The sequence below is a fragment of the Chondrus crispus genome, genomic scaffold (genome assembly GCF_000350225.1).
Source record: "Chondrus crispus Stackhouse genomic scaffold, scaffold_328, whole genome shotgun sequence".
NCBI classification, from domain to species: Eukaryota; Rhodophyta; class Florideophyceae; order Gigartinales; family Gigartinaceae; genus Chondrus; species Chondrus crispus.
This window is the reverse complement of record NW_005179214.1, coordinates 30,477-43,342: the sequence shown is the minus strand read 5'-3', so window position 1 is coordinate 43,342 and position 12,866 is coordinate 30,477. Positions and strand designations below refer to the sequence as shown.

The window sequence follows — 12,866 nt, the reverse complement described above, 5'->3', positions numbered from 1 at the left end:
TGAGTGCGTCCTTTGTTCGTCGAAGTTCGAGAGAGGTATGGTTTCAGCTGTACGATGGTCTGTTGAGATTCAGGAACGAGTCGGAAGTAATTGGAGAGTTCTTACGCAGGATAGAGGAAGTTGCGGAGAAGCCGTGGTTGAAGTCGCTTACACCTGGCTTGAACGTATCAGGCGCGGTGCAACACATATTTCCGGACCAGGGGTGGGTGGTGGGAATGTCGGGATGCGCAGCTAAGAACGAAGTGATCGCTTGGGGGGGTAATGAGAAGCATCTGTTTCGTCGGACATTCCGGGACGGGGAAATGGAAGAAAACGTGTTGTTTGAAGTGGCACGGGGGGCATGGGGGGCATGGCCCGAGAACAGTTCTTGGTCGGAGAACGGAAAGTACGTAGCGGTAGTACAGGGAGATGGAACAAGCGTGCAGGTGTGGGATATGCATACAGGAGCTACAGCAAAGCGAGTCGGACAGGAAGTGGATGTAGGGCACCTGGATGTAGAGAGATACAGTCGCCCTTTTGACTTGACGGGGGATGGAAAGCGAGTAGCGTTTGGGAGAGAAGATGGTGTGGTTGTGTTGTGGGATGTTGAGAGAGGTGTGAAGATCAAGGAGGCAGCGAATATGGGGGGCCATGTTGTTAAGAAAGTATCGCTTTCACCGGGCGGGAAACGGTTGGCGTGCACGGGAGAATGCGGCTCAAACGGGTTAATTTTGATACTGTGTGCAGAGACAGGGGAGATGGTTCGGGTGATTGGCGTGCCGAGTATTCGACCAGCCGATTGGACCAAGTGGTTGATTTCGTGGTCGAAGAATGGAAAGCGGGTCGCGTGCGTGTTCGAGATGACACTTAAAAAAAAAAGATCTGAAGCAAGATTGTGGATCTTTGACGGGGAGACTGGTGGGAGTATCGCGGAAAGCGCGCCTTTGAAACGCGTTCGCTGTCTTTCATGGTCGGAGGACGGGACGCGGTTGTGCTGTGGCGAGTACTGTGGCGACGATCAGGGTGTGGTGTCGGTATGGGACGGACGCTCGGGGAAGAGAATATCGAAATTTGATGATTTTTTGGCAAGGGCAATATCTCTGTCCGGGGATGGGAGATGGTTGGCTGCTTCCCGTGGCGACGGGGAGGTTTCTGTGAGGGACACAGAGACCGGGGCAGAAGTATGGCGGCACATGGCGACACACAGGGCGGCTGTTGTGGTCTTGGGCTGGCTAGAAGATGGAAAGCGGATGTTTTCTGTGGAGGAGAAGTACAATCCCAATATTGTCATTTGGAGGTGGGATAATCTGGAGAGGGTGCAGGAGGAGGAAGAGGAAGTCGACAAGGTCAACAAGGAATGGCGAGAATTCACGGCTGTTGCGTGGTCAAGCGATGACATATGTGCTACTGTGGTTGGAGACGGAGACGTAGTGATGTACGATGTGAAGACGGGGAAGAAGATGTGGGGGGATGCTGAGACACACGCAAGCCCTGTGCATTGTCTGGAGATGTCTGGAGATAGCAAGCGGCTGTTTACGGCAGCAGAAGATGGAACGTTTGCGATGTGGGACAGCAAGACGGGCGACAAGTTGTGGGAATGCGGGGAGGCCTGGGCCAAGGATGGTGGTTACGCTACGCACAAGCAAAAGCATGTTGGTCCAATGATGGGACGAGGGTGTTTGTGTCGTTTGGAAGGGGGATGGGGTTGTGGGACGGGAAGACTGGGAACAAGTTATGGGAGAGAATCACAGACGGCTACATGCACATCGGGTGCATGGCGTGGGCTGGAAACGACACGAAGATCGCGCTTGGCGGTAGCGGTAACGACGGCAGGGTCGTGCTGTTAAGCGCCAGAACGGGAGAGGCGATCAGGGTGGCATGTGGGCATACAGATGGCAGGGTCGTGCTGCGGGGCGCCAAGACAGGAGAGACGATGGGCGATGCCCCCGAACGTGTCCCAGATTCGGTCGGCCTGAAATGGGCTGCGGACCAAGGTCTGCTTGAGTGGTACTCAGACGAATTTGCAGACGAAGTTCACATAGATTGGTTCAACTTTGTGAAGCGGCCCTGGAGAGAAGGTGAAGAAGGTGTGCGGGCTTCGTTCTTTGTTGAGAGGGCTCCGTTCTCTGTTGCGCGGGCTCTGTACCCTCATGCGGTGAAGTGGTCTAGTGGTCTCCAGATGACAAGTGGATCGCGTCAACTCTTGAAATTGATGAAAATGGGAAACCAAGCAGAGTCGGAGTTATGATCTGGAATTGGGAGACAGGTGTAACATATCGGTACCAGCTCTATGAGTATGGTTTACCACGCTATCCGCCGGAATGGTCTGACGACGGGCGACGCGTAGCCTTTGGAATTGGAAGAGAGCTTGCGATATGGGATATTGAGACAGGGGTGATGTTAAGGTATAGCACAAACAGTGAAGATCTAAGGCAGATTGCTTGGTTCCGGGACGGGTCGCGAATGGCGACGGTGGGTGGAGGAACGTTACGAATCCTGTCCGTGACGAGTCAAAGCGCTGTCTGCGAAAAGCAATACGATGATGTTGGGTATCTCAAAGAGAGCGATCTGCGCCAGTTCATCGATACGAATGAGGGCAAACTCACGGCGGCGGATCTAGAGAGGAAACTGGAGAGGAAACTGAGGATTCGGCAAAAGGGAGATGGAGTGTTCTACAAGACAGGAGATGACGAAATCCGCCTAGCAACCGTTGCGGGACGTCGTTGGTACTGTTCTACTTCAGGTCGGCACATTGCGATCCAGGTAGAAGCAAAACTGTACTTTTACGAGCTCTTGCAGTAGTGTGATTGTGAGTGTGTGAATAACCACTGGGCAAAAGCGGATGTCCCGGCGAGGACAGGGGGGGTTGTACCCACGGTATATGTAGTAAGGGATGATGTGCCAGGAGAAATTTGTATGTATTCGATGTTGTTTCTAGTTACCCGACGCCTCGATGCCCCTCTCCGCAAAAAAAGTAGCCGGCACATCTTTTCTATGTGTCGCGCGCAGTTGCGTCAGTGTGCGGGGAATAGTGTCGTCCAACGTAGAGACTGCGCGTAGCGAGACCAGCAAACAAAACTGGAGGCGGAACAGGCACATACGATATCAGTCGTTGTAGTATGAAGTTCAAGATATGCACGGCGGATTTGCGGTGGTTTTCGCTTTGTCAGGTATTAGAAACCTTGACGACGGTGTTAGCGTTGAGGTTGACGGCATGTGTAGCGTCGAAGACGGGCGGTCGTCGGGAGGCTGTGGCTTGTTGGTAGTGGTGGGGGGTGCATGATGGAGCATGAAGAGGTTGTGTGAAATGGAGGTTTTGGGTTGTTTGGACGCAACTGCCCGTGCACGGACACTCTCACATTAATGTGTATTAATGTGTAAGTGTGTTGAGTGTCCCTGTTCCAACCATCTCTTAAGAGATGGTTGGAAACAGGGAGGAAGAAGACAGGGGTACGGGATACCGCCGTGGCTATCCGATCAGCACTTGTTTGTGGTTACACCGTCAAGTAGACCGAGGCCAGGCACTCTTCCTTGTGCTCGGTGGGATGGCCAGAGACGACATTGTTTCCTGCCGCGGCCATTCTTGCTCGCCGGACATTCTCACTCACCGGAGGTACGACAGTCAGAAACACGTTGCAACCTGAATGTGATATATACATGTATAGTGAAGTCCCTTCTGCAATACATTTCACATACTTGTACGTGTACAAAAAATGGCGGGAGAACGAGAGAACGAGTGTGTGTTTTGTTCACCGTCGAGGGCTTGGATGACGTTCCCTTCAGTGAGGATGAGGGTGTCGTCGGCGGAGGCGATCGGGATAGAAAGGGGGGGAAACGAGAGGGCGGCGATGGGAACGGCGGTGCACCGGGAGGGGCGAGTCTAATGGCCATTTCTGAGTTGTGAGTTGCTGCATTTTTCTTTGCTCAAGACCTTGTTTCAATTAAAAAAGCGTTTATATAATTTAATACTGTAGCGCACAAGGGCCGACTCTCAGCACCCGGCGCCTACCGCTACGTGATCAACTTTCCGTGATCAACTTTCCGTGTTGCCAAACCAAAGGCATCAACCCCTCCTCGTCCTTCTCCGGCACCTTGACGCCGTCAATCTTCGTCAAAACAATGTGATGGTCCTGCACATCCTCGGTATGCTCAATCGTGCAACTTGCCGCCACCATGCACTCTTCCTCCACCCGTGTCCTATCCTCCTTCCCCAACGCAGCCCTCGTCACGTACCGCTCGGCAATGTCCTTCTGCCTTGTCGAAAGCGCGAACAGCCTCACGCCCGCCCCGACCCCGCCGAGCCCCGCGTAGAACGCGCTCGAGTGCGCCACATTGAAGCACATCATCCCGCGCGCCGCCGCAGGCACCGTGACGGACGTCGCCGTCATCGCCAGATCCTCCCCGTGGGCCGCGCTGGTTGACACCACCCACATCGCCGACGGCATCTGTCGCAGCAACGTTTTGGTTTGCTTGTCCAGTGGGTAGAACGGCAGCTTGGAGCGCGGTACGTCGAGTGCCACCGCCCGCTTGGCAAGGTACGTGTCTCGGTAAATCGCCTGCACGAATTCCGCCTCGCCTAGGCTCACCGCCGTTACCACCGCCTGTACCACGGCGCACCCGCCCACGACGGAGATGTTCTTCAGCGATAAGTCGGCCGTGACGCCTGTCTTGCGCTCGTCCAGCATCAGTGACGAGGATGATGATGATGACGACGTCGAAGGCCGCGGCGCGAGAAGCTCCACCCTTACCTGGTTGAGGGGGTCTTCCGCGACGAGCGACGCTCTTTTGAAAAACTCGTCATCCGTCACAAATAAGACCACCTGCTCCGGCTGCATGGAGCACCCGCGAAAGTTGTCCAGTTCAATCTCCGCCCCGTCAAACGTGCACCGGTAGTAGTTGGTCACCGTGTGGTGCCCAATGTCACCAACCGCTTGCTGCCGCTCTGCGGCGGAGAGGCCCTTCTCATCGCCGGAGCTCGTGGACGTGGAGTTGGGCTCGCTCCGCAGGGCGGGGCTGAAGATGTTTGCCGAGTAGAGGCTCTTAGCGGGTGCGTCGGGCCACGTGGCCTCGGCGCGGTCCATGATTGTGATAACCACTGACCGACAATCATAGCATCCCCACCGGTAGTGGTTATAAGTTATAACCACTACCGGTTATAACTTATAACTTATAGCCACTACCGGTGGGGATGCTCTCAGAGCATCCCCACCGGTACGCAATCAAATCAAATCATCAAATAACAACACTTGGCACACTTTTTCTGTAATTTGATTGGCTCCCTAGAATTTGGTTGTTTCGTTATTTGGCTGTTTGATGCTTCGGAAAGAACTGCCCCACCGGTGAGAACCAAATGAAGTACATTCCCCTCGTACTCACCATCGCATCCTTGTACTCACACTCGTACTCACCCTCGTATCGCACCCTCAGTCGTAGTCGCACGCTCACTCGAAACCCATCCCGCGACCTTCTCCCTCGCCACTCTGTCTGCACTCCTTCCCTCTCACCTCCACCGTGGACAAAGACAGACTGCCGGCGCTGTCCTCCCTGCTCACGGACAGCACGCGCTCCCCACGCGACCGCGAGCAGCGCGATCCCGGAGAGAACATACGCGCCGGCGGCAGCGGTGCTGCGGCGGATGATTGGCTCGACAGCCGCGAGCGACGTTCTCCTGCGGCTGCTGCTGCTGCTGGGCAGCGAATCGCACTGCGCTAGCACTGTCTGCGCTTGTGAACCTGTCGGAGGACGAGGAGCCGGCGGCCCTGACGCACGCGGACGCGGTGCGGCTCGCAGCGCAGGTGGTCCTGGACGCGGACGTCGTCGCGCTGCACGCGGCGCTGCTGTCCAACCTGACGCGCTTCGCGCCGGGCGTGGACGAAGCGGAGGGCGCGGACGGGTTTCGGGAGAGGGGCACGCTACTCGTGCTCGTGGAGAGGGTACCGAGTATTCCGAATGTGCTGCGGCTGTCGAATGCGTGCGCGAGCCAGGAGGGGAGGGACGTCCTGTTGGTCGAGGGAAGGCAGGCGGAGAGACAGCTGTTGACGAGGTTGCTGAGATTGCTGGAGGCGGGGGAGGCGGAGAAGAGGCTGGCGGGGGCGAGCTGGGTGCGGAACTGCGCGATGGCGGACGAGTGCCATGATGTGTTGGTGGGGGTACGGCGGCGGTCGCAATGTGCTTGGGGAGGTCAAAGGAGGTGGGACGGGAGGAGATGGCGGAGATTCGCGCCTGGTTGGTCGAGGAAGTGTTGTTGTTGTGTAAGAGCCGGGCGGGGAAGGACGCGCTCAGGGATGGCGGGGCCGCCAACGTTCTGGAGGGATGGAAGGGGGGAAGAGCACGCACGCCGTAGTGAGCATTCTGGCGGGAGACACTGGTAATCTCGAGGCAAATACCGCATCGATGCACTTTTTGGTGGGAAGCCGTTTCGGTCGACCAATAGAACGTGCACAACTGGATTGTCAAGGGTAATCAAACAGAGACCATCCGAACCAAATTCTTGATATTTGGTTCCGATTTTTAGATCGACACCAAAAATTTGATGATTTGGTTGCACCGGTGGGGATTTCAATCGACATCAAATCATCAAATTTTGGTTGTTTGGGTATTTGATTCTACCGGTAGGGATGCTCTCACACTATCGTGATTTTACTCTGTATTGTCGGCGACTTGCGTCAAAGGGCAGTTGTCGATGTGATTGGTGATGGCCGAAAGCGATGATGAGATTGGAGTTTATTTTTACCTTATTCCAGACCCAAAGTACTGTAAATTAGTTGATTTGTCGGCAGTGAACTACAGTACAACGCAAGATATTTTTATATTGGTGGCCATGAAGGCCACCTGTTACAGCACAGAGTAAACTTTCTCCCCCGCGTTCTGACAAATCCGCCACCATCAAGAGGCGAGCAACAAACAGCCCTTACACCCTGGTTGCTTCCTTCCACTCTGGAGTTCTACGAGCGTTCATTCACGAGGCTGTAATACACCCTGGGTGCTTCCTTCCACGCTCGAGTTCTACGAGCGTTCATTCACGAAACAGCAAGCGCAAGTACTTCGTCTCATCCTACTCATCCACACAAACGTCCCCACTCATTCCGCTTTCGTTGACAACGCCGTAGACACGTTGACCGTTGACAAAGACAAGAGTGCCACGCGCTGAACGTGGCCATCAACCTTCGCATCCCTGTTTTTCGACCGACCGGCGCCGTTTTCACGCAAACACACTCCGCACCTCATCAACTTCTCTTTTCTTTCTGTCTTGTCCTAGGCGTCTGGCGATTTACTTAAAAATGCAGGAAAGCTACCAGCAAGAGTCTATCGATGTGTTCATAAGCCATGCTGGCCCGGACAAGCTATACATCGCACGTCCTCTTTCCATTAAATTGGAAGATCAGGGTTTTAATTGCTTCCTCGACAAAATCTCGCTAAAGACCGGGGGCCACGGACCGGATGCAATGAAGAAGGCTATGGAGTCTGCTATGGTCGGCGTTTTCATTCTTTCTCCCGAGTTTGCCGCTCGAAAATGGACTATGAGGGAGCTGCGCTGCTTCCTACGCCGACGGAGAGAAGCGATGGCGCGCGGGATGCGGCCACCGACATTGATTCCGGTGTTTTACAGACTAAGTATTCGGGAATGTAGAGAGTTGGAGCCCGACCGGTACCGGGATAAGGAAGGAAAGGATATTTTTGAAGTGGAGAAATTTTTTAGCGAGGAACGACAACGCGAGGCGAGCACGGATATGGTGAAGAGGGAGCTAAAAGAGCTGGCAGATATCACTGGGATTGAAAATGACGTAAGGGCAACAAACCTGCCGGGAGATAAATTCGGCCATCTTGCAAGGGAACATCTTGTTGAACAAGTATTTCTGGAGGTGAAAAAGCTAAGTGAGGAGGATTCGAGCGATGTTGTGACAGAAGGCGTTCATGGCCCATTCGAGGAAGAGGCGAAGAGGAGCGACGTCATTGGCGATGCTCGTCATCAAATGCGTACTACATCCGCGGAGAAGGACCCGAAGAAGGATGGCTTCAAGGCTTCGTTTCAAGTGCCAAAGAACCCGGATCATGTCATACTGAAGTTTGGACGCAGTGAAGATGCTGGCAACAGTACGGAACGTATGACGGCTCCGGAAGAACGATTGAGGCGGAGTGTTTTGCGTCCGGGAGACCGTCAAAATGTTGGTGCTGTTGGAGCGCGCCGTGGAGGGGTTGTGGGGACGAAGGGGATGGGAGGCATCGGAAAGTCTTGCGCCCTACGCGGTCTGGCCTCGGATGAAGAGGTTCGCAGCCGGTTTTGCGACGGTATATACTGGCTGGTGCTCGGTCAAGACGCGACAAAACGAGGAGTAATGGAACAGCTGGCCCGCATCACGAGAGAAAGCGGAGGGGAAACGCAAGCGAAGGCGGTGCGTGAAGAAAGCGTGCTAGAATCTGCGGTTTCGAGGGTCACAGAATGGTTCAAAGGGAAGACAATTTTGTTACTTATCGACGATGTCTGGAGAGAAGGCATGGTCGGGAGAGAAGGCATAGCCGGGAGTAAAGTCATGTCAAGACTGAGAGAAATTGCGGATGTGGAGAACAGCAGCCGTACAGCGTTCACAGCGAGAGAGTGGGGCGTGGTGGAGGGAAGCGAAGAAATCCAATTTTCGACAAAAGAAGATGCTTCCTCTCTGGAAATCTTGCTGAAGTCTGCTGACATACAACGTGAAGAGGTTGAGGGCCTGGGGGATCAAACGGAGAGGATACTGAGATTTTGCGGTGGGCTTCCGCTTGCGCTGTCCGTGGTTGGCAGAGCGATTGCGAGACATCGTGAGATTGCGAAAGAACTTTGTCTGAAAAATGTGCTTGATGAGTACTTGGAGTGTCTGGAAGCTACATCGTCAATACTATTGGACGAAAGAGCGGATGGGACGTACCTATACGAGAACCTGTCAATGGCGTTTGAAGTTTCGCTGTGCATGATAGATCGAAAGAAGACCAGAGGAGATGGGCAGTTGATGTCCTACGCCGAGATGTACGAGTCGCTGGTGGTCATTCGGCGGCAAGGATGGTTGCCGTTGAGTGTGCTCTGTTTGTTATGGAGACGGAAAGGAAAAGCTCAGGCATTGAAAGTGCTGCACGAATTCGTGGAGGCCAGTCTAGTAGAACGAAAGGATGGAGTGTCAAGTGGTCGCAAGATCGCCGGAGTCAGGTTGCACGATTTGCAGCTCGATTACGTGCAACAGAGATGTGGGAATGGGGGAGAGAAGAGGTGGCATGAAAAGCTTGTGCAAGAATGGCAATGGAACGAGAGTGAGAACAGGCAAGAAGCGCCGCCGTGGGTTTGCGGGAGAGGGTGGAAGAAGGATATGGTGGAGGACGAGTATTTCCGACACAACTTGTGCCGCCATCTCAAGGGGGCGCAGCTGGGCGAGGATTTGTGGGATGTTTTGAGTGATGCCAGGTGGGTGGCAGAGAAGTTAACTCGGGCAGAGGGGCTAAATCTTCAAGAGGATTTCAAGATTTTGACGGACGTAGCCGGGGAAGACGGAGAATGGTGCGAAGCGGGAGGCAGGCTGTGGTCGTTGCAGAAGATTGCTAGACAGGCGAGGCTGAGTGCGTCCTTTGTTCGTCGAAGTTCGAGAGAGGTATGGTTTCAGCTGTACGATGGTCTGTTGAGATTCAGGAACGAGTCGGAAGTAATTGGAGAGTTCTTACGCAGGATAGAGAAAGTTGCGGAGAAGCCGTGGTTGAAGTCGCTTACACCTGGCTTGAACGTATCAGGCGCAGTGCAACACATATTTCCGGACCAGGGGAGGGTGGTGGGAATGTCGGGATGCGCAGCTAAGAACGAAGTGATCGCTTGGGGGGGTAATAAGAAGCATCTGTTTCGTCGGACATTCCGGGACGGGGAAATGAAAGAAAACGTGTTGTTTGAAGTGGCATGGGGTGTGAGCAGGTTTTGGTCGGAGAACGGAAAGTACGTAGCGGTAGTACAGGCAGATGGAACAAGCGTGCAGGTGTGGGATATGCATACAGGAGCTACAGCAGAGCGAGTCGGACGGGAAGTGGATGTAGGGCACCTGGGCCGTTGCCCTTTTGACTTGACGGGGGATGGAAAGCGAGTAGCGTTTGGGAGAGAAGATGGTGTGGTTGTGTTGTGGGATGTTGAGAGAGGTGTGAAGATCAAGGAGGCAGCGAATATGGGGGGCCATGTTGTTAAGAAAGTATCGCTTTCACCGGGCGGGAAACGGTTGGCGTGCATGGGAGAATGCGGCTCAAACAGGTCAATTTTGATACTGTGTGCAGAGACAGGGGAGATGGTTCGGGTGATTGGCTTGCCGAGTATTCGACTAGCCGACTACGTTTGGACCAAGTGGTTGATTTCGTGGTCGAACAATGGAAAGCGGGTCGCGTGCGTGGTCGCGATGGACCTTAGAAAAAGATCTGTTGAAGAAACAGTATCTGAAGCAAGATTGTGGATCTTTGACGGGGAAACTGGTAGGAGTATCGCGGAAAGCGCGCCTTTGGAATACGTTCGCTGTCTTTCATGGTCGGAGGACGGGACGCTGTTGTACTGTGGCGAGTCCTGTGGCGGCGGGCAGGGTGTGGTGTCGGTATGGGACGGACGCTCGGGGAAGAGAATATCGGAATTTGATGATTTTTGGGCAGCGGCAATATCTCTGTCCGGGGATGGGAGATGGTTGGCTGCTTCCGGTGACGGCGGGGAGGTTTCTGTGAGGGACACAGAGACCGGGGCAGAAGTACGGCGGCACATCGCGACACGCGGGTCGCCTGTTGTGGTCTTGGGCTGGCTAGAAGATGGAAAGCGGATGTTTTCTGCGGATGAGAATTGCAATATTGTCATTTGGAGGTGGGATAATCTGGAGAGGGTGCAGGAGGAGGAAGAGGAAGTCGACGAGGTCAACAAGGAATGGCGATCATTCACGGCTGTTGCGTGGTCAAGCGATGACATATGTGCTACTGTGGTTGGAGACGGAGACGTAGTGATGTACGATGTGAAGACGGGGAAGAAGATGTGGGGGGATGCTGAGACACACGCAAGCCATGTGCATTGTCTGGAGATGTCTAGAGATAGCAAGCGGGTGTTTACGGCAGCAGTGGATGGAACGTTTGCGATGTGGGACAGCAAGACGGGCGACAAGTTGTGGGAATGCGGGGAAGACCGGGCCAAGGATGGTTACGCACAAGCATGTTGGTCCAATGATGGAACGAGGGTGTTCGTGTCGTTTAGAAGGGGGATGGGGTTGTGGGACGGGAAGACTGGGAACAAGTTATGGGAGAGAATCGGCTACATGCACATCGGGTGCATGGCGTGGGCTGGAAACGACACGAAGATCGCGCTTGGGGGTAGGAGTAACGGGGGCAGGGTCGTGCTGTTGAGCGCCAGAACGGGAGAGGCGATCAGGGTGGCATGTGGGCATACAGATGGCGGGGTCGTGCTGCGGGGCGCCAAAACAGGAGAGACGATGGGCGATGCCCCCGAACGTGTCCCAGATTCGGTCGGCCTGAAATGGGCTGCGGACCGCGGTCTGTTTGAGTGGTATTCAGACGAATTTGCAGACGAAGTTCACATAGATTGGTTCAACTTTGTGAAGCGGCCCTGGAGAGAAGGTGAAGAATGTGTGCTGGCTTCGTTCTCTGTTGAGCGGGCTCCGTTCTCTGTTCGGCGGGCTCCGTTCTCTGTTAGGGCTCTGTTGTTCCCTTATGATGGTCCTTCTCGCTCTTTTGTTTCGGTGAAGTGGTCTCCAGATGACAAGTGGATCGCGTCAACTGGATATGTTGAAATTGATGAAAATGGGAAACCAAGCAGAGTCGGAGTTATGATCTGGAATTGGGAGACAGGTGTAACATATCGGTACCAGTGCCAATATTATGAGTTTATGGTACCACCCCATGCGCTGGAATGGTCTGACGACGGGCGACGCGTAGCCTTTGGAATTGGAAGAGAGCTTGCGATATGGGATATTGAGACAGGGGTGATGTTAAGGTATAGCACAAACTATAATGAACGTCTAAGGCAGATTGCTTGGTTCCGGGACGGGTCGCGAATGGCGACGTTGCGTGGAAGAACGTTACTAATCCTGTCCGTGACGAGTCAAAGCGTTGTCTGCGAAAAGCAATACGATGGTGTTGAGTATCTCGAAGAGAGCGATCTGCGCCAGTTCATCGATACGAATGAGGGCAAACTCACGGCGGCGGATCTAGGGAGGAAACTGGAGAGGAAACTGAGGATTCGGCAAAAGGGAGATGGAGTGTTCTACAAGACAGGAGATGACGAAATCCGCCTAGCAACCGTTGCGGGACGTCGTTGGTACTGTTCTACTTCAGGTCGGCACATTGCGATCCAGGTAGAAGCAAAACTGTACTTTTACGAGCTCGTGCAGTAGTGTGATTGTGGGTGTGTGAATAACCACTAGGCAAAAGGGGATGTCCCGGCCAGGACAGGACAGGAGGGGTTGTACCCACGGTATATGTAGTAAGGGATGATGTGCCAGGAGAAATTTGTATGTATTTGAAGTTGTTTCTAGTTACCCGACGCCTCGATGCCCCTCTCCGCAAAAAAGTAGCCGGTACATCTTTTCTATGCGTCGCGCGCAGTTGCGTCAGTGTGCGGGGAATAGTGTTGTCCGTAGAGACTGCGCGTAGCGAGACCAGCAAACAAAACTGGAGGCGGAACAGGCACATGCGATATCAGTCGTTGTAGTATGAAGTTCAAGATATGCACGGCGGATTTGCGGTGGTTTTCGCTTTGTCAGGTATTAGAAACCTTGACGACGGTGTTGACGACGGTGTTAGCGTTGAGGTCGACGGCATGTGTAGCGTCGAAGACGGGCGGTGGTCGGGAGGCTGTGGCTTGTTGTGGCTTGTTGGTAGTGGTGGGGGGAGCATGATGGAGC

General features: G+C 54.1%; 4 protein-coding genes; 3 read left to right on the top strand and 1 right to left on the bottom strand.

The window, feature by feature from the left end:
• The first annotated feature begins 1,487 nt into the window (after positions 1-1,487).
• Positions 1,488-1,826, top strand: CHC_T00005953001 (hypothetical protein). The gene has a single exon (XM_005717519.1). It carries the CDS (start codon positions 1,488-1,490, stop codon positions 1,824-1,826), a length of 339 nt encoding a protein of 112 aa, XP_005717576.1.
• Positions 1,827-2,460: 634 nt separating this feature from the next.
• Positions 2,461-3,940, top strand: CHC_T00005952001 (hypothetical protein). XM_005717518.1 is given in 3 exon segments: positions 2,461-3,352; positions 3,353-3,883; positions 3,884-3,940. 1 exon segment carries the CDS (start codon positions 3,353-3,355, stop codon positions 3,881-3,883), a length of 531 nt encoding a protein of 176 aa, XP_005717575.1. The 5' UTR covers positions 2,461-3,352; the 3' UTR covers positions 3,884-3,940.
• A 58-nt stretch (positions 3,941-3,998) lies between these two features.
• CHC_T00005951001 (hypothetical protein) lies at positions 3,999-4,664 on the bottom strand. The gene has a single exon (XM_005717517.1). It carries the CDS (start codon positions 4,662-4,664, stop codon positions 3,999-4,001), a length of 666 nt encoding a protein of 221 aa, XP_005717574.1.
• A 3,846-nt stretch (positions 4,665-8,510) lies between these two features.
• On the top strand, positions 8,511-12,553 carry CHC_T00009467001 (WD40-repeat containing protein). XM_005717516.1 is given in 2 exon segments: positions 8,511-12,356; positions 12,357-12,553. The coding sequence occupies 1 exon segment, from the start codon at positions 8,511-8,513 to the stop codon at positions 12,354-12,356; it is 3,846 nt and encodes a 1,281-aa protein (XP_005717573.1). The 3' UTR covers positions 12,357-12,553.
• The last annotated feature ends 313 nt before the right edge of the window (positions 12,554-12,866 follow it).